The sequence below is a fragment of the Amblyomma maculatum genome, chromosome 5 (assembly GCF_055883805.1).
Source record: "Amblyomma maculatum isolate TAMU_Amacu chromosome 5, ASM5588380v1, whole genome shotgun sequence".
Lineage (NCBI taxonomy): Eukaryota > Metazoa > Arthropoda > Arachnida > Ixodida > Ixodidae > Amblyomma > Amblyomma maculatum.
In genome coordinates this window covers 155,571,146-155,593,950 of record NC_139348.1, presented here as the reverse complement: position 1 = coordinate 155,593,950, position 22,805 = coordinate 155,571,146, and the positions used below count along the sequence as shown (strand labels likewise).

Below are 22,805 nucleotides of genomic sequence, written 5' to 3'. Positions count from 1 at the left end.
GAATGAACATTAAACTGGCTGTTCTCAGTGTACGTGCAACACAACAGCGTTAAGCAGAGCGGAAACAAGTGGCTCACCTCGGCCCTGTAGGGAACAAATATGGCACTGGCCAGGTTGCCAGCAACACCGGAGCACATGTAGATAACCGCTGTGCGCACGGGGCCCGCCAGTTTCTCCAGGTCACGCATCACAAACAGCTGCACTATCACAGTTATTGACAGGTGGAAGATCCTGAAAGAAAGTGGATGGAAGTCAGCTTTCTTGCACGCCAACACAATGACAGAGACTGGCAGGCTTTCAAGTGCTGCACAGAACACTGCACTCTGCCATTTCCACATGCAAAGCTTACCTTTTAATGCTTATTCAATCTGGAATACTCTTTGAATACTGATCAAGCTTGCTAAAGAATTGGTTCAGTTACACAACAGAATACATCTGGGCCAATGTAAAAAAAGAAATGTAATACTGCAAGGGGAGTTCAGTAACCACAAAAATGTCACAATGTGTAAAAATGCTATTTGCTTTGAAGAAAACTTCATTTACTGTAGCCTTTAGTTCAACTTTCTCACAACAGCCGTGCCTGGAGAAGCCGTTTGTAACGCTTTCATCTTTGCTGAATTTATGCAGCAGGAGAACATTACGTTGCTGCGTTTTCACCTCTAAAAAGACTAAGCATGTCAGCATTCCATAAGAAAATTTAGTGAAGCAAACTTTCTACGCACCCTGCGTGGAGGAACAGCGAAGTCCACAACCGGTAGAACTGGTCAGGCACTTCAGGGTTGACGAATGGAATCATGCCGCACACGTCGTTCAGGCAGGAAACCTGCATGTTCAGCCCCATGCCAACTATGACACAAGCAGCACAGGAAAGCCTACCACCACACATTCAGTTCTCAACAAGAGCTGGAGTCGTTGACAACCTGACTATGGCCAAAGGCAATGCACGCATGCATTTGGTGGTCAACTGCTACACTGCCAGTTGGCATCGCCTCAGACTGCTTTTTGGTGAGCATTCGGCTCTCTTTATGGCAACATTCTTCCACAGCCGCGACACGAAACTGTAATAGCAGCATCCATATTTTTTCATGTTCACAGGAAAGCAGGTTTTGCTGCTGTTTTATTACAGTGGCAGTTGTTTCCTAGTTCTGTGGTGTTCGCATAACATGAAAGAGTAGCCAAAGGCAAAGTTCAGTGTCATTGCCCACCACACCACGGTTTTGTGGCACCCTCTGCATGCAGCAGCATAATTTAGTGCTCGCACCTTTTGCTCCCCTGTGCATGGACAGCATCACTAAACAGCATGACAAGTGTCCAATTTAGAACAGCAAATAGCTGTCACTGAACCTCAAGTTACACACACGCTGTGACTGTCGGTCTTTTTTTGTAGTGAGAGCTACATTGGCCACAGTCTCGCCATTTTGCCGTGCCTGTCCACGCCTGTTCGAGGAGCACGCACCTGTGCAAAAACGAAAATAAAGAAGAAGAAGAAGATAGATAACTCAGTAGCTAGTAGAGGCGAACGACAACAGTGAGTTGCTAGGACAGAAGGTTCGTTCGAACGTTGTGACGGCGGTGTGTCCCGGAGTTCGACGTAGAGACGATGCCATACCATTAGAAGTCTTTTACGCTCGAATTAGAATGGTCAACGACGAGAGGCAACGGGTGCTCATATGTCAAGTGATTTTCCTATGGCATGAATAAAGCTGAAACCACAGAGTAATTACTATGTGCAAAAGCCATGTCTTTACTTTCAAGCCAAACCTAAGCGGAGCCATGCAGATCACTCTCGCACAACTCCAGGTTTAACCACAAGCTAAACCATAACTAATATTTCTTGTTTTTGCCTACCAGGCTTTGAATCAGGATACAGAGCAGCTACTTTGGTCATCTGATGAGAAGAGAGGTGTCGCTGGAGAAAGATTTGATGTTGGGAAAGGTTGAGGGTCGCCGGAGAAGGGGTAGGCAGCGAACGCGATGGTTAGATGGCATTCTCGAGGCATTGCAGATGAAGCTATGTGATGTTAAGAAGATAGTGAGAGACCGGAAAGCGTGGCGTGACATGGTCCATAAGGTCACGAAGAGTCGGACACGACTGAACGACTGAACTGAACTGACAGAGCAGAGTGCCGCCCTCCAAATGGCAACAGGGAGGAGTGGCTGACCTGTGAGCAGAGGGCAGCCTCCTCGTGAAAGAACCCGCCGACAAAGTCGCAGTAGTCGCGGGTGGTGATGTGGCACTCGCCATACACGCCAATGCAGCAGGGCCGGCCGACCACCTCGCACGACATGTGCGCGTCGGGCACCTTGCGGCTGGCGTGCGAGCGGCGACACACGGGCCACTTGGTGATGTCGTCGGGCCACTCGAATGGAAACACAGAGGCAGGCTCCTCACAGTACCTGCGCAGAGCGCCTCTGTGTCACGAAACTTTGTCCACAACAACATTTCATTGAAAGACAACATTTAGCTGCCTACACTTGCTCACAACCACATGGCACTGGAAAAAAAAAAAAAGGGATCACATCACGCGCGCTACAGTCTCAAGAGAACATCATGAAAGCGTTTTCCAGTTCTGTAGAATTCCTGAAAATATACAAAGCATCACCTTTAGGCATTCGATGCTTGATATGGGAACGCTGCAGCTTATATTATTATACAAGGCCCAATACACTGAGATACTGCTTATGGACACAAAAATTTCAGCGACACGTGTTACTTTCTTCATGCTGCTCGCATTTTTTTTTTTTTTTGCTCTATGAATGCAGAATGAGGCCGCCCGACAAGGTGGTCAAGAACTCTGACCTTGGGTCCTGACCACAGACGGAGCCTGACAGGCGGCGCTGAGTCATGCCTCGGTCCTGCCCGACGGCTGATGGGTCCGCTACCCAGCGTGGTGGTCCAGGCTGGCTAACGTTCCACTTCCTCCATGTCGAAATCACTTCCTGTGGGCCACAAAGTAAGAATCAGTTCCCACTTCTCATGCAAGTTCTAGCTCTGCTTATTCCAACATGTTAAAAAAAAAGGAAAAAATAGAGCAACATAGACAGAAAGATGATCTCCATGAAGCTTGCAGTTTTTTACTTAACAAATTAAATATATAAACTATCTACATCACCCTTTAATGTGCAAGAAGCAGTTTTTCTTTAGAGGCACCATTTCTTAACGACTACCAATGAAGAGCAATCTTCAAAACATATTTACGGACAGAAATCGACAGAACAAAAGAAATTTTAGCACACCTTTTACTGAAAAGCTATTTTCTTGATGTAAAAAGTAACTTCAGTGAACTTCTTGAAGTTTATGATTATCCTCTGCACATGCAAACAAAAAGCTAGAAGAGATAAGAGTAGTTCTTAACACTTCAGAATAAATTCGACTTCAAGAAATATGACTGCCAAAAAGGCCCTTTGCTTCTGCACAACAAATATACAAGTATAATGCAATACAATGTAAAATAAACCTAATAGTATAATAAAACATTGCTCATAGGATGCACAAGTATTTCTAAACAAATAACATAAGAACAAAAAAAAAAATAAAAACAGATTACTGTTAATATGCAAGTCAGTTTTGTATACAATACTTAGAGCCAGGCTAAAGAGCCGAATGCTTTGGCACAATCCACTGAGCAGCATCCATGGTTGGGACACAAAGTTTAGTCACCAGCTGTTGTGTAAAATCAATGCAAACAAAGCAACACACAAATTAATCCGCATAAACAAATGCACACAAATCAATGCAACCAAAACCTTAGTTCATGACAGTGAATCCAGCCAGATAAGAGCATTAGAAAAACTACTCCATGCTATCAATGTGCAGGAACTAAACAGAAAGGTCAAAGAAGTGGTCAGTGGCCTGACAATAAACAAAAAAGCAGACAAAACAGAAAAGAAGAAAAAATTGTTTAGAAACCCAAGTGAAATGGCACAAAACTTGCAGAAAATGCTGGGTAATATAGAAAAACCAGTACTATATATATTTATAGTCTCGCCTATTCTGTAACAGCCATAACTTCTCGCATAGATTCAACAGAAGGTATTGCAATCTCTCTAGGTGCATAATTTTGAGTCTTCTAAAGCTTAAAAATAAATGAACCATGTGAAGTTTATGAATGCTTGCATAAGAATGACTCGAGCAGCAATATTATGAAAATGAAAAATTTATTTGAGACTTGTATTTATGACTAAATCATCGCAACTTACTGAGCTCTGCATATTGAAAGATTGCCTACTAGAATGCATTTGTGTAAGTTTCTGCGACAAGGGTTTTGCTACAACACGTGTAATGCAATAGCGGTTACAGCTAGCAAGCATATTTCCCATCACAATCACTAAGCTCTAAGAAAGTGCTAAAGAAGCTTAAATGTTACAGCCACACTTTGTTGTGATGAAATGCACTCAAATATGGAATAAAGCCAATACTGCAACCATGTTATGAACACATTACTACGCCCACTAAAGAATTAGGGTGTGCCTAAACATATTAAGCCCCACAAAATAAGTGTGCACAGTCTTTCCAATACTGAGGGTTCCATCTAAGGTGTATGCAGTGGCCGCTAACACACTGAGCCCCTAAGCATATTGGATGGTTCCATGTCTCAATTAAGGACTGCAGTGATGGATTACAAAAACTGTGCACTAATGAGTATTGATTTACTTTAATGAATACAGCCTCAAAATTTGTTCTATTCATTTGTACAAATATTTCAGATATCCTGCTTGCAAAGAAAAAGAGCCAACATAAAATTCATCTGACTGTGCCCTGAGCAACACTTAAAAACATTAAAGGCGGCATAAGTGAAAATTTGTGCAGTGTTTATGAAGTATCCCCATTAATGGAACTGTAAACATTTCTACCTGCACTGCAATATTGGCACCTCTGTTACGACATCTTAGGTCATGATGTACATAGCGGCAAAATGCCCACACAAATTGAGACTACCTAAATTTTAAACTTTTTTTTGTTGTTGCTTTTTTTTGCCCTGCTGACCCGATCATTTGCTGCATTAGTATTTGCTTAAATCTAACGTGGGCGTTTTGACAGTAATCTGTCTGGTGAGGAGGTGAATTAGACAGGAGAGAGCATAATATACTCCAACCAAAATCCGAATCAGGAGAAACCCATTTCGAGACCAGCGTGGCCCCTTCTTCAGGGTTGGTGGGTCGGGTACAAGAGGTTGCAATTTTAGCTGCTGTTCTGAGAATAATGGGGGGAGGGGGCATCACTGCAGTCAGGGTAGGGGGGAATTGCATGAGCACAAGGCCTGATCACAGGATGGCGGGTAAGAAACCTTAACATTTCGCTGAATGTGTGTGCTAAGCACGAAAGTGGTAGGCAACCTTGAGACCAATCCACGTTCCTGAATGTGTTCTGTATATGCCGGTACTGTAGAGCTTGTTGGTTAATAAGAGCATCGAATTATTATTCTCAGCAAAAACAGGTTCTCTGTCTTTCTTCAAGTATGTTGACCTATGTCTAGCACCTAAAGAAGAGAAAAATGAACTAAAAATTGTGCACCATTCCTCAATCCAAACTTTTGTTTTTCTGTTTCATTTTCCCGCAGTGTGGTGAGATTGAAATCCCCTCCGGCCTTGGGTCAGGTGACAGGCACACATTGTTTGCCAGAGTAGCAGGCCACTGCTCTATCGAAGACAACAGTAGCAGTGACACAGGAGACAGCGAAACAGCATTAAACCGGCCCAAATGCCAACAGGCATCTGCTGATCTTCCTTGTCTCAATCGTTTCATGGCTGCTGCGTGCTGACCTAAGATAGCCTGCGTGTTCTTAAGGCCACATCACTTATCTGCAGGGTGCCAGCGTGTTTCAGGAAGGATCAATTGCTGGCAGCCATGCAGAGAGTTATGCCTTGTGCCACAGGAGTGCTGGGTGTCAACCCTTGCACTGCTTTGCCCGCTGGCATGACGTTCACAAGTCCCTCTCACAGAAAACATAACTTTTAACTTTTCTAATGTTACCTGCGTGAATAAACATAGATGTTTTTATGCATTTCGTTTTTTTGTTAGTTGCAAATTTGTCTCGTAATTTTCTTTTTTCATAGCTTAACACGTTGATTGAGGCTAATATCAATAAAAAAAGAATTTCCTCCTCTAAAACTTACCACTATACACACTGGTAACAGGCAGCCTCACAGGCGTCATGGTTGCCTACCACCTGCGCACTTACACAGCCTTCACCGTGTAGCAAGGTTTCTTCTCTATCACTCCACAGCCATTCGCTTTGCACACAACATCCACGTGCCTACACTCTAGCAACTGACATGGTGATGACCGTTTTCCTGGAACTGTGGCAGTAGACTGGATGAAGGCTTAAATGTGAGTATCTTGTCCTTATCCAGATGCCTCTGAAGAAGGAGCCAAGCCGGCCTCAAAACATTAGGTTTTTCTTCTATGAGACTTTTGGTCAGCGTATTGAGTTCGTCTTAGAGTTGTATGAATAGCATAATTTCGAGCGCCAGCACTTTGGCTCCGCTGAGAAGTGGGCAAGGATGGAAAAGCCAGCACGTCAAGCACAAGTACACAAACAGCCCATGCAAGCAGGCAGCGTCAGTAAGCACTCAAACAAGCCAAGCACGTTAATCAGCACTGAAGACGGCACTGCAAGGGCTCACTGGGGTGCACAGATTTCGCATGAAACAAAGTTTCAAATAAGAATTATATATATAAAAAAAGAGAACAATAAATGTCTGTTGCATGGCACTCACAATTTGCCAGGCTACAAGTATGGCCGCAATAGCTGGGATGCCTCCTCAACATACAGACAATTCAGAATACGTAGCACAAGGCTCAAGAATGCTCTGATGCTATGAAGAAAGGTGCGAAATAACGCCTCCTGCTACAAGAAAGTTGAAAACACTAGGCAGTTTCACAGCTCTCACTAGAAAAACCCATCTGTGCACCCCTGGAGCAACACAGAGATGTAACAGAAAACGTTTGCCTACCCCAGCCATAATTCCTCGTGTCTAACAGCAGCAGCATAGGACGAGGAAGGCAATTGGAAGGAAAGAGGGATTTGATGACGGTTGGTGTCATAGGAGGCCAAAAAGGGTGTAAGGGGGCAGCATCAAGGGTGTAAAAGAAGGTGTCAAGGGAGAGTTTGGGGAAAAGGAACAGGGGACGGGAGTCGAAGGGAGCCACCAGTGTGCCAGGACAGGACAAAAAGGAAAAGAGAAGGAGAGAGAAAGAGAGACACAAAGTGAGTTATAGGCAACACGGAGCACCACATTAAAGAATGCACACGGACAGCTTCAAGGCTCTCCTGGTGGAACTCACTTTCCACTTTCTTCTTTGCATCTCTGGTTTGCTTTTGAAATTGGAGGTCATTTTTCCACGCATACAAAATTTCTGCACTTGTTTCCGAGCACAGCGTCAATATCTATAAATGGTTCCAATGCTTTAGGTGCCAGTATTTGATGCTTTAAAAAAAAAAAAAAAAGAGAGACAGCTAATCCTATTTTGGGGCAACACACATTTTAACAAGAAAATGATAAGTTCGTAATGTACCTCTGCCATTTGCATCAACCTCCTCGAAAGGTGAACTCTTTCTTGCTTGCATGAACAGGTCAGGAATAGTTTTGATTGATGCTAATAAGAGCTCTTTAATATATCACCAGCTGCAAAGCTTCCCATAGGACTCATGTGTCAAAAAATGGCGGTTTTGATTGGTCAAAATTTAAGCGTTTACAAACAATGGCGGCAGCTGTGGCCCTTAAATGTTGAAAACTTTCATATTACTGATAAATGCACAATTATCAGGAAAATAAAATTAGTTGAAGAGTTGCAGTGCAAACATTCTTAGAAATAACAGCCTTAGAATTAATCAAGATGGAAAAGAAAGAAAAAAGTGATTTCCAGAAAGCAATGACGGCAATACCAGAAACGTTTTATTGACCGCTGCTAGATGGCGCAACAATCCATAGGCACCCTAAAAGTGTGCATTAAAACTAGTCATGTTTTGAAGCGGAGTTTCCGAACTGGTATGATCCAAAAGCTCTGACTCTGACTACCTCAGCTGGTGAAATCTTTCATTTCTCGTCAATAAAGTTTGCAAGCAATCATGCAGTATTTTAGATTATTGCCAGATGTTCTACTGGGGCAGTCATCTAAGTTACGCTGCTTAAAAGGCTGCATCATAACATGGTGCATGCAAGTGGCTGGACTACATACAGAGCACAGCTGTCAGGAAAAATGCAACAGGACCCTTTTTTCGACCTTTCTGCTTGGTACCTAAACGACACAGGCATGAGGCCTTTTTGTTCATACGTACAACACCGCATAAACCAAATTCCAAAAAGGCAAGGGATGCAAGACTGATGCAAGAGGAGTTCATATGCAGCACATTAACAAGTACTAATTTCTCAATTGATGGGAATAGCCGTTTCTGACGCGAGAAGTCTGCAGCACAACATAAATACTAAAAAAAAGTACAAAGACACTTTCACACTTTACCCACATGAAGGGGTGACCCACGTGTTCCTCACCTCTTAGGCCAATCGCTGGTCAGCAAGCAAATTCAACGTCTTAAGTCACGACATACTAAGACGCCGCCTGTGATGCTGTTTATCTTACCGAAAGCCTCTTGTAAAGCTTCCGCCATGAAGACAGAAAACTCATTCACGGGTTACTAAATCCAGAACTAGGTCGCATTACGCAGGTGAAGTGCTCCTGAAAGTGCAGCTATCAGTAAAAGAATGCATCGAGAAAAGTAACTTCCTCTCTAATCAAAAGTAAGTGTGTGCAAGTAAGTCATACTTGAGTCAAAGGCCTTAGAAGAGCTATGTGGTGAACAGCACTAAGATCTCATTGCCCACTCAAGAAGCAGACAAAAAGGGCATGAAAACATGGCTGCACAAACAGGCGGAGAATTCAGACAGCTGATCTTAATGTTTTAGATGAAGAGCTGCTAGGAAGAAATGCACGTATTGCCCTTTTTACATTTCTGTATCTTCTTGTTTGTCTGTAGTGTTTAATCCTTGTGCAAATCAAATTTGGCTGTCTGTTGGCAGTGCTGCTGTTTCTAACATCATTTTCTTTTGTTCAGGTTCAGCTGACCATCAAATTTGAGTGCAAATTCGCAGTGGAATGCCTAAGTGGTCACAGCATTACACAAAGTAAGTTAGCTATGCAATGTTTAAAGTTACCGATTTAGTTTCGGCAGCGCAGTCAGCAATTTCAATTAAAGACTTGAAACCCGTCAAAAATTAATGGCTAGCCCACAGGGGTGTTCGCAGTTGCCGTAGCGATGAAAGCATGCATGGCTCAATAAGGTGCCAACTGCTTTTTTGTTTTTGGCACAGAAGCAGAGAAACATGATCCTCTGTTGCAAAAGCTCGAGATCCTTAGGTAGGTTGTGCAACTTGATTCACCAAACTATTCAGTTCACACTGGTCACAAAACCTTTCTATAGTGCAACCATTACTGCCCAGCAATGCCATGCCTGATCCACCTTTATTATGCCTCACACATTAAAATATCACGCATGCTGTGCCTAAGCAGTCAATTCACGCAAGAAAAACAAAAATTAGATGGTCTCTTAGATGTCTTTAAAGAGGAGAATGGCGAAAACCTACCCTTCGTCTCCTATCATTTCCCTCTTATCGGCGTTCGTCTCAGTGCTACATATAATTATAATTAGTTTATAAGAAAGGAAAGGCGCAGTATTTGTACACTTTCTCTGGCAATTGTGAGTTTGAACAGTACACTATCACTCTTGTCACGTGGCGTTCCTTGGCGCGTGTTCAAGTGTGGCATTGCAGATGGCAGGAACGCTAGACAAGAACTAATCTCGTGGAATAGACAGTTCTTGCGCACAACTCTCGTGCATGGGATTTTGTTCCATGAGCGTAGAAAGGCTTTCGCGTTAAAAGGCACACAAATTCAGCCAAAGACCAAACTGACCGAACACTTGTCGCGGGAGGTCTGCACGCAGCCCGAGCGGTCGTTGCGAACACAGCAGGCCGTGTTGCGTTCTTTCCGCCGGTCCTTGGCTATACTGTCGTGAATGCGACGATCCTTCCTCATGCACGGTGTGAACTTGGCCCCTAGATGAACCAGGTCCGCCTGCAACCACCACACAAGTCACACGTAGTCAGAACACCACACCAGTAGTGGGCATGAAAGCTTCTGAAAGAAATCCTGCTGTTCCATTGTTTCTAAGCTTTTGACTGTCTCTTGCAGTAGAAGTTCTCTTTTAATCCACAAGAATGTAGCGTGAGCAATTTCCCAACATTTCTTGCAATTCTTAGGAGGTGCAAGCAACTTCTAGTGAGTGTGTATTTTCAGCACGGTGTGAAATTTCATTCACATGATGGGTACCGTTCCCATATGGCAAAAACACTGCAGGGCAGAAATTCGGCCTGTACATGTACGGCAAAAACCCTTTCTGCAAGGGACAATGTTTTCTGCTTGCAGTTACTCAATTGATACAAATTTCTAAAATATGATCAATAAAGACTTTTCTGCCCTTAAAACCTGTGAACCCTGTTGCATAATGAAAGGGTGCAATGCGCACCTATGCATGCAGAGGCAAGCTGAGCAAGTAGTGTGAAATCGAAAGGAAAATGCACTCACCGCTCTGGGTCCTACCCAGAAGTTGTCCGGCTCATAGAAATCTACTTGCTGCAGCGTCAGCGTTGTCACCATCACCTGTAGGGTAACGACACCGCACAAGTTAGGTGCAGTTGACACTCGAGGGGGAAGAACCAATAAGTTGCCACGAAAGGCTCTCGAAAGAAAGATGTCCTAGACAGAGGAAGAACTCCAAGCAAACAAATCAATGTCCCTGAGTTGGCACGCAGAAACACGAATGAGCATTCGAAAGCCTAAAGAGCTGCCGTGTGTTACACAATTCGTTGCCTCCTAAATGCTACTTTTTAACTACCTGGCCCACTCTATTCATTACAGCTGAAGCTTTTGAGAAGTCCGTTTCAAATATATGCGCATTGCAAAACAATTTGAAGCACGTCACTTAAATGCACAAAGAATGGCTGAATGTAGAAAGTATGCTGCCCCCCCCCTCCTGCATCCATGCCATGTGGCCATTTTGAAGGCCTTTGAAATGCTCCATACTCAGTCAATGACCAACCGAGTGTTGCTACATAAATGGCTCCAACAAGCAGCCCTTGAGTGAATATTCTATCGAGCTGATTGAGCACCGAAGGACTCTACAGTCGCAAAGGCCTCTCATAAGAAGTGTGTTTCTGGCTGCATAGTGCCAGACTGAAAAGGAAAAGGCCCACCTTCTGAAAAAATTCTTAAGGCAAAAGATTTTTTTTTTTTTTTTTTTGCAGATATATAAAAAAAAGAATTTCTCGCAATAAAGACACAGCAGCACATAGCTCCCTGATCAGAGGTGAGGAAGTTCAATAAAGTCCACCCTATGTGAGCAGCACTAATTTCAGAAGCAACAGAAACTATATATATGTGATGAAGGGAGCCGTCCAAGATGGAGCTGATTTGAAATAAGGAAGTCGATTATCCTATCTCAAACAGGCTAACCATTTTTGCTAACTTAACTGGTTAGCATGCTGGACTGTCATAGAAAGGCAGTGGCCATGGGTTAGATCCTTGGACCAGGATAAACTTTTTCCAACCAGGAAGTCTCCACAAAAACTGCACAGCTTTCCCTTCTTTTGCCACTTCTTGTGCTTGGATGGGTGCTATGCTATAATTACAGCCGCCGCGCCGATCATGGCGCCATTTAGGCTTTATCCACTGTTCCAAGGTTTTACCTGGTTTCATCTTCTGCTCCTGTTTCGGACGTGCGCAGCCTCTAAATATTCCTCCCTATCACCGAGGGGTTTCTTTGGCTACGTGCTGGGCGCCAGGCCACACAGATGTGGCAGCGCGTAGTTTGAATTATCTATAGCAGAACCGACTCGTTTTCAATTTAACGGGCTTTTTTATACACAGACCTTCATGTAGCTTGGCCAAAATAAGTAGTGTAGTTCGAATTACCCAAAAATTCAAATTATAGAGGTTCGAATTACCGAGTTTTCACTGTATCTGTTACAAAAAAACAATGAATAAAACAGCCTTTCAGAGAGAGGATAATTCTATATAGAGCATTCACTGCCATATGAATGAAGTGAGCTTAAGAAAGAGCATGAAACCAGCTCAAGGCCACTGTGCTGCAAGGTCATGTTATCCTACTTGAAAATATTGTTGGTCTAGACTTCTTTTTCACAGTCTTATTTTCTTTCGCCCAAAGCGGCTGCTATTTATGTGTGCCTTTTTCTTTTACTTTCCCTTCTGCTCGGAGTATTTTGAAGGAGCCTGGTGAGGCAGCCGTCCCCCCTGATTACATCTACCCTAAAGACCTCGATCAAAAAAAGATTGCCACTAACAGTTCTGAATATAATGTGAAGTGCATTTTGAAGCATTCATGCCTCCTATGGGATTTCTCAGATATTTTGTTCTTAGCTTGTTGAATTTCTTGTTCCCAGCCTGTGGAATTTCAAATATTCCACCGCAGAAAGTTAGGGGCCTTATAGTGTTCGCCTTTGCTAAGTAAACCAGCACACCTCCAAGTTCGATCAAGTCTGAGGACCTTGAAGGCACTACTTTTTGCCAACTGAAAGTGACCATGCGTAACGGGTACAGTCTTTGTCAAAAATACACGGTCCAAGGGGTTTGCTTCAGAACCCCGTAACGAGGCTCCTGAAAACCCTATTGGGATATCTAAGCTGGAGAAAGGTGAGGACAAGGTTTTTGTCATCACAGTTGACACTGCGAACGTGGGAGATGCGCTATGAGCACAGTCACAGGGCTTACAACTAAAACTGATACCATTCAGCCATTTATATTTTTGACAAAGACTGTACATAAGGGAAGCCAGAGCAACACTCTCACCAAGCTCGTCCTTTGTGTCTTGTGAAAGCCAACGGGACCAAAGCCGTACACAGCCAAGGAGATGATGGTGATGAGCACTTGGACTGTGGTCACCCAGTAAGTGAAATAGGGTCTGCACAAAGCACGGTGGTAGGGGAAAGAACAACAGCAATGCATTGTGAGGCAGCTCTGTGGTCAATGTAACAGTTTATATTTCTTTTTGTTTATATTTGCAATGAAGTTCCCATTTCTCATACGTAGTTGCATAATGAGTGCCTTTACTATTTGCTTGTCAAAAGAAACAACTATCTACATATATACAATGCTACCGGCCCGGAGGCTAACACATTACCTGCACATCCTCCTATTTTTGCAGTCATTTTTAATAAAAAATAAAAGTATTTCCTTTTTGGCAACTTTTTAGGATCCTAGAAGTGCTCTGAATTAACCACCAAATGAAACTTCCTTGCTCTAAAAAGCTTCAATTTTTGCAGAACAACATTTGGAGCCTCAAATTTTGTAGCTGCGATTAGCTGACTGCTGTATCCTACTACAGCACACACTGTTTCAAGTTTCTGTGTGTCTATGCTGGCCTGCACCAAAGAATCCCTTCAGCAAATTGCTGACACAACAAACCTTTTTTCCATTGAAAATATTTAAAGAATGTGCGACTGGCGAAATAGCTCAGCAGTCCGTTAATTTCACTTCCCTTGATGTGAGGGGGCTGACTATCTTGCACAATTTCAGGAGAAACTCAGATGAAGAAAATAAAAGATTCATGACCTCACGCAAATAAAAAAAAAAAGCAGAGAGAGAGAAGGAAAAATAAAACCAGAATGAAACCAGCCCTTTCACTGCGTACTCAATGAGATAAAAACGAAAGAACTCTCCTTAAATTAGCACTAAATAAAACCCTGCATCCTCTGAAGTTCACTACTCCTTCTGGAATTATTCTAATCTTTTTTTATCCATCATTTATACAGTTCACTGATGTCATTTACCATTACCATCCTTCTGTTTTTTCACCAGAAATATGGAAGCATATTACAGTACCTATAGAATTATTTAACTTTATTCCAAATAGAAAACAAAAAAAGAAAACATGAGCAGAGAGGCTGGCATACCTGTGGTCCTCGATGTCCTCTAGCTGCTGTCGTACATCGCGCGTGATGCGGTCGCGTCGAAAGCTCCTCTGTAGCAACTTCCCCACCACGCCCATCCCGTACTGGCGCCGGTCGGAGTTCTCCAGGCACCAGTCAAGCACCTGAGGGCGACAATCACATCTGCCTGTCAACACCACCACCACAAAGGGTTGCAAGCACCAAACGCATCTCTAGGGGTGAGCTCAGGAGTGCCATATCACAGTGAGGCGTTGTGCCGTACCCAACAAGGTCAAACTGCAATGACAGAGCGCACGTGTAACTTTTCAGACTAGTGGCCACGGGGCAGTCTGAATACCTTTGGCTATTGTTAATTTCCTGTAATAACACCGTCAGACCATTCCATCATATTGCCTCCATTGGGGCCATTAGGGGACTGGGTGGAAGAGTAAGGTGACAAAATTCACAATGCCACTTTTAATAAAGAGAGAAGGAAAGATTCACGTATGGAATAATCGCACGCTTGCAAGAACCTTTTCATTAAAGCGGCCTCCTTGCCGAAGAGGTGCCTTGTGTGAACCATGTACACTCAATATTTATGAGGCTTCCATCTAGCTTCAGTTTCACTTTATTTCGTCAAACTTTCTATCCCCTTGGAGTCCGAATTACCAATGTTCTGCTGTACCCATTTTACAAAGGTTTGGCCATTGGTGGCAGTGGCATGCTGAGTGGGAATGGGGTCTGAACCAGTCAGCAATCACTTGCATTGTTATCAAAAATTGCAGCCACCTTTACACATTAGTTCTATGGAGCATGTCAGAATTCCGCGAAGTATGAGTAGTCAAGCACGTTAAAAAAAAAAGGATCTGGTCAGAATTTTCAGCTGACATCTCTACTACTACTGTAGAGTACACTGGATATATCACGGACTCCTGTCGTGTTGTATTAATGAAGCCCTAATTGTATTGGGGAGAGCAAGGAGCTGGAGATAATACGTAAAAATAGACAACCCCTATAACTGCAATGACTTCTGCCAACCTTTGCTTTTGTGTACAGGGCAAGGACAGCAGGCACCCTTTCCCGCTGCAATACAATGCTATCAGCAAATGATGATGGTGCTTTTAGTGGTGCAACGGCAGCCAGGGCAAACAATGCCATGACTAACTCAATTTTGGTCGACAGGGCGGATTATCAAAGGCCACTGCCACGGGAAGCTGCTAGAAATGCTGCCGCACCTTATCACCAATGCGATTCATGCCGACAGAGAGGCGGCCGTCCGTGACGTCCTCGTGGACCGAAGCGGGCCTCTTCCACCGGGTGGACTCCTTCCGGTGGCCCGGCAGCGCCACGGCCGTGGCCATCATTGGGTGGACGGCCGAGCGCAACTGAGGTTCCATGGGTGTGCGTGGTGCTGGCCAGACGGGCGCAGTGGCCACGGCCGACACCGACGGCGTGGCACTAGGCGTCTTGTCAAAGAACACATCGTCAACCAGCTCGTCCGATGGTGGAGGCAGCTAGAAACAAGGGAGTGGAGATGGTGAGATTAAAAGAGGTATTTATTGCCTGTTAGTACCATGAAGGGATCTCACTATACAAGAGTGAAATAAAATCTAACCCAAGTGAAAAGATAAAGGTAAGATAAATACAGATAGTTAAAGATAAGAAGAGACATATACTGGTGGAAGTTCGAGCCTCTATTACCGACATGAATAAAAAATTATTTTCCTTAGAATCACAAGAAAAATTAAGAGCAAACACATAAACAAGGACATACAGGGTGGCAATAACAGTGAGACGAGTAGTAGCTTTCTCGGGGAGGGGAGTAATGAAGATCACTGATTTTCTATTACTTCAAGTAATGGAGGTGGCATGAGTAAGAAACATAAACAACAGAGGTCTCAAAATGCACTGCGGAACGTGAGACACATAAGCTTAGTCAATGCGACAGAAGAGGTTGCAAGGGTGAGGGGACCTGCAGCACATTTATCACACGGTCAGGCAAAAGGGCGCCATCTCTCGCATATTTCGACTACCTCACACAAGCCACCACACACGCACGTTTCCCTGTGGCACAAGGTTTTTTACTAATGCACAACCTGAGTGAATCAGGGTGGACAAAAGATTCGTACTGCTCTACAGGGCGGCAATGAGACAATTGTCCCTGGGCATGCTGCATGTCGCAAAGACACACCACCGTGGTCAATATGTACTCAACGGCATAATGGCATACTTTCTAAGCTCTCTGCAACATCAGGGTGTGCCACGAATGCACGGACAGTGCACGAACCTGAGACAGACTGCCGTCCTCAGGTACAGCTTCAGGGACGTTGACGTCCTCTGTTGAAGGCATGAAGCTGCGCCGGGAACCGCGCCTTGTCAGCTGAGATCCACCCGAAAGTCGCTTTCGCACATCCTGTAAGAAAACAATGCACAGTACGTATACTTGGTTAACAGTGGCAATGTAAGGCCATGTAAGAAGCCAGGCCCTTATTTGTGAAACTAAAAAGCATTTTAAACAAATGCCAAGAACTGGGTCAACCTTCCCCGGCCATTAATACAACACACAAGCACATGACATCCTTTAGCTTTGCCATTATGGTATTACACCTCTTCCAATGCAGTAGCGAGGCTTTTAAAATTTTTTTTTTGCTTAATTCAATTTTTTCTCTGCCCCTTCATGAATTTCACTCCTAGATAGCAATGGTAAACCAGCCCTAACCACTTCGCGTCAAGAGGGGTTTTCCGGCAAATTTCCACTGCAGGAAGCATGACTTAACGAAGAGAGGCTTCTCTGCTATGCAGAGTAACAAAATGAGCTTATTTACAAAGCCAGGTGCAAACAAAAGCCAGAAATACACGCCAGGTGTGAGTCGGAACAGTTCCTCGAAAGGCAATCCATGGCCTCACCGTTGTGAGGAAGGCGAGGCCATCCCACGTCATCTTGTAGACTGGGTCGCGGTGAAACGGTCCCGCCATCGCCTCCCTCGCGGAGGCAGTCCGTCTGACGGCCGCATCCTGGGTGTCGTCTGCGCGCAGGGGCTGCAGGTGCGACAGGTGCCAATCCTTGGACCGCATGTACTGCTCCTGTGGTTTCCGAACAAGGTGTTTCAGAACGCAGAACCGAGAGCTAAATGAAGATAGGAGGGTCTAATAAGGAGGAGAAAAAAATGGAAAACAATGAAAGGAATGACGAACAATTAAAGACGAATAACTTGGACCTTAACACCTATCGAGAGAAAAAGGCATAGGAATCCGGACCCCAGATCTACTAAATCAGGAGTTCTTAAATTTAACTCCGTGAAACCCTTTGCTTCCTTGGGAGTGCTTCTACGGTCTTTTTGAGCAACTAAATCCATGCAAGTTCCAATCCCTCACCCTTCTTTTAGCCACATTTTTGGGAACTAAGGACTAGGGGTATGCAAATAGCAATTTTCTAAGCACATCAAACCAAATCAAATACAGATGCAGCTTTGCTACCGGAACGAATGCAAACAAATTAAATAAAAATAAAATTGAGTAGAACTCAAATAAAGAGAAAACTGAATTGAATATGAACCAAATATTTTGATGAATATTCACTACTTGTGTCTTGTGTTAGCATTCAAGGAACAATCATATCAAACAATGAAGTGTTTGCAAGGGCACTGTGGTATGGTTCTATTACACAGTTATAGCCACAGCTGTTAAAAGCAACAGCACTCTCCATTAAGGGGGTCACAATGTGAAAACAGTATATTATCTCTATCAATGTCAAGTTATGCTCATGAGAAAAGTACAGTTTGCTGCAGATGACAACGGAGAACGAAGAACAACCACATCTCAGTACGTGCCAGGCAAGCGTTGCGTATGAACCATGGCCTCCAAGGTGCCTGGGCCTTTCCAAGTCATCCAATCTTTGAGGGCATGTGTGAGCATTATGAATGCCTCCACACGAACCTACCACACCGCAACACTGAACCCTCCCACATACCAAATGCGACAGCGCGATACACAGTGCGTGTGGTCCCAGTTTCTTGAATAACAGCTATAGAAGAGAAATATAGGAGGCCTTATTCAAACTTTGTGTAAACAATTCAAAAAGTATATGAAAACTCGAGAACCTGTTTGATTCATTTCAAATAATTTTGAATGTGATCTATTTGACTTGTTGGATGCACCGAATAGAATGATATATAATTTTCTATTCAAGTTTGCAAATATCTGCACATCCCTACTATAATACTTACACCATAATTGTTCGTACCAGACACTCTCAAATACATGCAGTCATTAGTAATTTGATTTAGTTAACGATAAAATAAAGAACAGTGTTAACTTGCTTTTTACTTCAATATACTGCCAATTCCTGGAGCAATCTTTATAGGGGAACATGCTGTAAGTTTTCAGCGTAGAGAAGGTGATTCCAAGTTCAAGTAAGTATGATCGCACCCAGTGGAAATGGCTAGCTGTGCGTTTTTCTCCATAAAATGAGGGAAAACAAAGACTAAAAGGCTTAGCCTGTACATGAGAGCTTTTTTACCCGATGCCCTTGTGCTATGCACTGAAAAACAATGCACGCACAGGTACAGGACGTACAACCTGACATTCCCCCGCTTCCCATTGGAGCAGCATGCCAAATCAGACCATGAGCAAAGACTAGTAGGATACAAAATATATCGAGTAAGTTTAAACAAAAAACAACTTGTCCAAAGGTGCATGGAGGTGTCTCTGTGCACGAACATGTAAAAAAAAAAAGCAACACAAAAAGAAAGAAAAAAAGCTGTCCAATGGAGAAGTGACAGCATGCAGTTGCACGTACTGACAGAGAATGACTTCTATTATAACCCTGCTTATAGTGGCTTCATGTTTTGTTTAAAGAATGTGATAGAGGGCCTAGGCAGCTGCTAGTAACATTAGGTTGTGTCAGATGATACAATGCAATTCTTGGCCAACCCTTCTATACTGCAGCTTGGTACACGTAGAAGCCTGCACGGGCACGCAAGATACATTAGTGGACTACAGTTAAGCCTGATGTTAATTTACATTTATGCCCTTCAGCATTTAATGAAAAAGGACATCACTCATTCTACCTGGATGAAAAAAATTTCTTTAAGTATACACTTTCTCACATTTTTTACATCTTTCTCATATACCTTAAACCTTAAACAACTTTTTTGACAGCCTAATTCAAGCATTTTCCTTTTTTCTAGTCACAAATAAATACTGTCACAAATGCAAATAGAGGGCTGTCACAGCTGCCCCATTAATGACAAGTGACCAGTATACACACATATGTAGATATATATACCAGGTGTTTCAACAAACACTTTCAAAAATTTGTGACAAGAGTGAGTTCAAGATAGAAAAAACGTACTTGCAGGAAAATACTCTAAGCTGCAACAGACAAAATATGCTGCAAAACTCTTCTATTTATTCAGCTGATTAACAGAAACCATTTATTAAAATTTTAGTTATCACTGTTGGATGGTTAGTCCCAATTGGGAGTTTGAAGCCGTGAACAAGATACCATATCAGTTTTTGAGAAGAAAAACTTTACTGCATATTAAACTAGAACAAACGAAAAAAAAAATGCTGCAGACTAGGATAAGTGACTCTCAACAGCTCTCAGTTTCACTGGACTCAGGCACACCATACCCTACAAAACCTAGGTTACACTTAGATGGGATACCGGGTACCTAAAACACAAACATTAAATATGGCTTCTTACCCTGTACATTCGTGTTGCATCACAAGCACTATTCACGAGAATTAAAACAAGATTGCGAAGTTAGGACAGCAAATAACCATGGAAACTACTCTGGCATTGCAGACAAAATACTAGCTTTTACCCGGTGAAAAACTTAATTTTTAAGAAAAAACAGACTATGGGCTAATATTCACCGCAGTCCTACGCTGCGCACTGAATGCACACACGGAACAAGCGATGCTTGAACAGGTACTTCCTCATAGCGCAAACACCAGCGCGGGAATGCCAGCCCCACAGGTGGCAGATAAAATAAAATAAGGGTATTGCAGTGCGTCCTAATATAGCCCTGCCAACACATGACCTGTATACGTACGGACCGATGAAAGAGAAGAAGAGAGAGTAAAAAGATACCAACTGCGCATCCAAGCTCTCCCATAATAAACCATGTTCACAGATGGTCCCAACAATGCACTCAACTGTTCACTGACGCAGACGGGAGGACGAAAATGTAGCTTAATGTGGTTAGCTGCATTAGTGGTGTAGTATAAGCGCTTTAAAAATGGCTGGAAGGCAGAGAAAAAAGAAGAAAAAAAACGAAAAAAAAAAAAAAAAAAACCGGCAGTGTGAACGAGCTCAGTTTTTTTCGCTACAGTGCCATTATGGAATTTGTGGTTACACTGAAGCAGAGCAATGAGACTTTGAAAGCGTGCAGAGATATGGTGCCCCTGAGAGAGCACGGGACATTTCTGAGGATTTCCGTTTCACTTTGCGATAGTGAAAAAACACCAAATTATTAAATTATTTTTTTTTCAAGAAAACTCACATTTTCTTTTTATTCATTAACATTATTAGCCAACTAAGAAAAACTTTATTAACAGCAAGTAATAAAGCATTAATGCATGGTACACAACTTTCTGTATAGCCATTCCATGTTGAAATTTCAAAAAAAGAAAAAAAAAAAGAAAAAAAGAAACAGGCATTTTGCAGCATTAAAAAAAAAAAAAAAAAGAAAAGCAGACAGCTAGGTGACCACCTTTATCTCTCCATCTGTCCGTCACTGATTCAGACTAAGGCCAGAGGAAAAATAGCCACTTAGGCTTGATTCGCATGCGAGCGTAAATTGCTCACAGAACAAATATTGCACTGATAGCAAACTGCTTAAAATAACATCTTTCTCCCCTCTTTCTTCTTGAGAACCAAACACACAAGGTCTTTCAGCCTTCAATTTCGCAGCCTCTGTCACCTGCTACAACTCAGTGTAAACATGACACATTAATTTACAAAACTCTGTCAGAATCGACGCCTACCTTGATCTCGCCGTAGCGTTTGCTCAGCAGCCGCTTGCGTCTCAAAGTCCATCGTTGGCAGCTCTCGGGTGCAGACTCCTCATCAAGACCAAAGAATGAAGCCGTGCTTTTTCTCACATACCTGCGAGACGGGTACACAGCAAGGCAAAAGCCACAGATGAGAATTCTCACCCTTTACCTCGCCTATCATGACTGATTCCATTGGCAGCCAAACATAAATTCAAAGCTGAAAAAGAAAGGTCCTTTAAAAAAAATATGCACAGCTAGGAGGCTTGTTAATGCTTATATCTCTCAAAGAAACTAAAGGTGACTGCCTATCTCTTCCTGACCTCACAAACTCACAAAAACTCTGAAGGTACACTGCCTACTGTGGGCTGCACTGTTTCAACTTTCAGGAGCAGTTATCCAAATAAAGTCTTTTGTTCAATCTCAATTAAAGACCTAGAATAAGTCTGTTACTGTTAACTGTCCGCCTGCTACAGCATGCTGCTCGCTTGCAATAACAACTTAATCCTTTTGAAGTGCAATAAGCTAGGACAGTAACTGTGTCGCATGCCACAGGGCAGACGAGCTAGAAGCTTCTTCAATGAAATATTTTGCTGGTGCAGGGGTTGAAATTGACCTCGTCATCCTGATCAGCTCCGGTAGTAACGTGACTAACCCAGACTGGCTGCAGTTTCAGGTTTGATTTCTGGGCCAGAATAAATTGTTCTTCGACTGCAAATCTTCTCGGAAAGCTGCTGAACTTCCCTTTGTAGCCATATGGCTGCGCTCACATTGGTGGATATGAGTGGCTGCTGCCTAGTTTCATGATGAAAATGCTTAGCCTACAACCTCCTCACTGCCATTCAAAGCTTGTCTTTTACCCTAGTTTATGGCTGCCTAGGCAATCTGAAAAGTTGACTCGCCTCTTGATGGTCTAATCTGAAAAGTTGACTCACCTCTTGATGGTCTCACTACGAGAAAGCTTGGGCCTTCGCCGGACTTCAACGTCGTCATCGTCTGCTGCAGACGTGGCTGCTGCCAAGGGCGGTGCCATGGCAGACGAGACTGACGAGTGTGCCGACGTTGCGTGAGAGCCGTACGGTTGTTGAGAAGGTGGTGGGTATGTATGGTGCATGGCTGTGGTTTGCTGCTGCTGCTGCTGTGGCTTTTGTGGCTGCTGCAGCCTTTGCGGCTGCTGTTGCAGCTGCTGCCTCTGTAGTGACCGCACCGGCGGGAGGGTTCGCGGTGCAGGCACGGGAGGCGGCTGTGCGCCCTCGTAGAGCGGGTTCTCAATAAGGTCTAGCGTCGGCGGTCGGCCCCCTAGAACGAGACGGCCCCTCCGGAGGCCCCGTGGGGGGCACTCCATGTCAAGGGGACCGCACAAGTCGCCGCGCCGTCAATGGTGACCCCGGATTCTGGGCCTCCTGTGAGGATCGAGAACATTCATATCGTTTACCAAGACATCTATAGTGGCTGCACAGCAACCATAGTTCTGCCTAAAAAAAAGTAATCAAATTCCCACAAAGAAAGGTGTTCAGCAAGGAGACACGATCTCCCCAGTACTATTCACGCCTTGCTTAGAGGAAGTATTCAAAGACTTGGAATGGGAGTAGTAAGGGGTAAGGGTTGATGGAGAATACTTCAGTAATCTGCGATTCACTGATAACATTGCTCTGCTAAGTAAATTAAATGAACCGCAAAGAATGATTGATGACCTAGACAGGAATAGCAGGAAGGTAGGCCTGAAAATCAATATGCAGAAGATTAAGGTAACTTTCAACAGCCTCGGGAAGGAATAGCAGTTCACAATAGGTAGCGAAGCACTGCAAATGGCTGGCGAATATGTCTATACTTGAGACAGGTAGTAACCGCAGATCCGAACC

The 22,805-nt window shown here is 43.6% G+C and overlaps 1 protein-coding gene across 1 annotated transcript in view; it reads right to left on the bottom strand.

The window, feature by feature from the left end:
• rho-5 (rhomboid-5) overlaps positions 1-22,805 on the bottom strand; it is a 37,868-nt gene that overhangs the window by 5,454 nt on the left and 9,609 nt on the right. Inside the window, exons 2-14 of the mRNA XM_084604778.1 lie at positions 21,879-22,346; positions 20,938-21,058; positions 16,852-17,028; positions 16,232-16,357; positions 15,180-15,458; positions 13,969-14,108; positions 12,866-12,977; positions 10,586-10,660; positions 9,914-10,075; positions 2,801-2,940; positions 2,163-2,397; positions 723-823; positions 78-231 (exon numbers count right to left, since the gene is read on the bottom strand). Of these exons, the coding sequence (XP_084460904.1) occupies positions 78-231; positions 723-823; positions 2,163-2,397; positions 2,801-2,940; positions 9,914-10,075; positions 10,586-10,660; positions 12,866-12,977; positions 13,969-14,108; positions 15,180-15,458; positions 16,232-16,357; positions 16,852-17,028; positions 20,938-21,058; positions 21,879-22,288 (2,232 nt within the window). The 5' untranslated portion in view covers positions 22,289-22,346. The remainder of the gene's footprint in view (positions 1-77; positions 232-722; positions 824-2,162; positions 2,398-2,800; positions 2,941-9,913; positions 10,076-10,585; positions 10,661-12,865; positions 12,978-13,968; positions 14,109-15,179; positions 15,459-16,231; positions 16,358-16,851; positions 17,029-20,937; positions 21,059-21,878; positions 22,347-22,805) is intronic.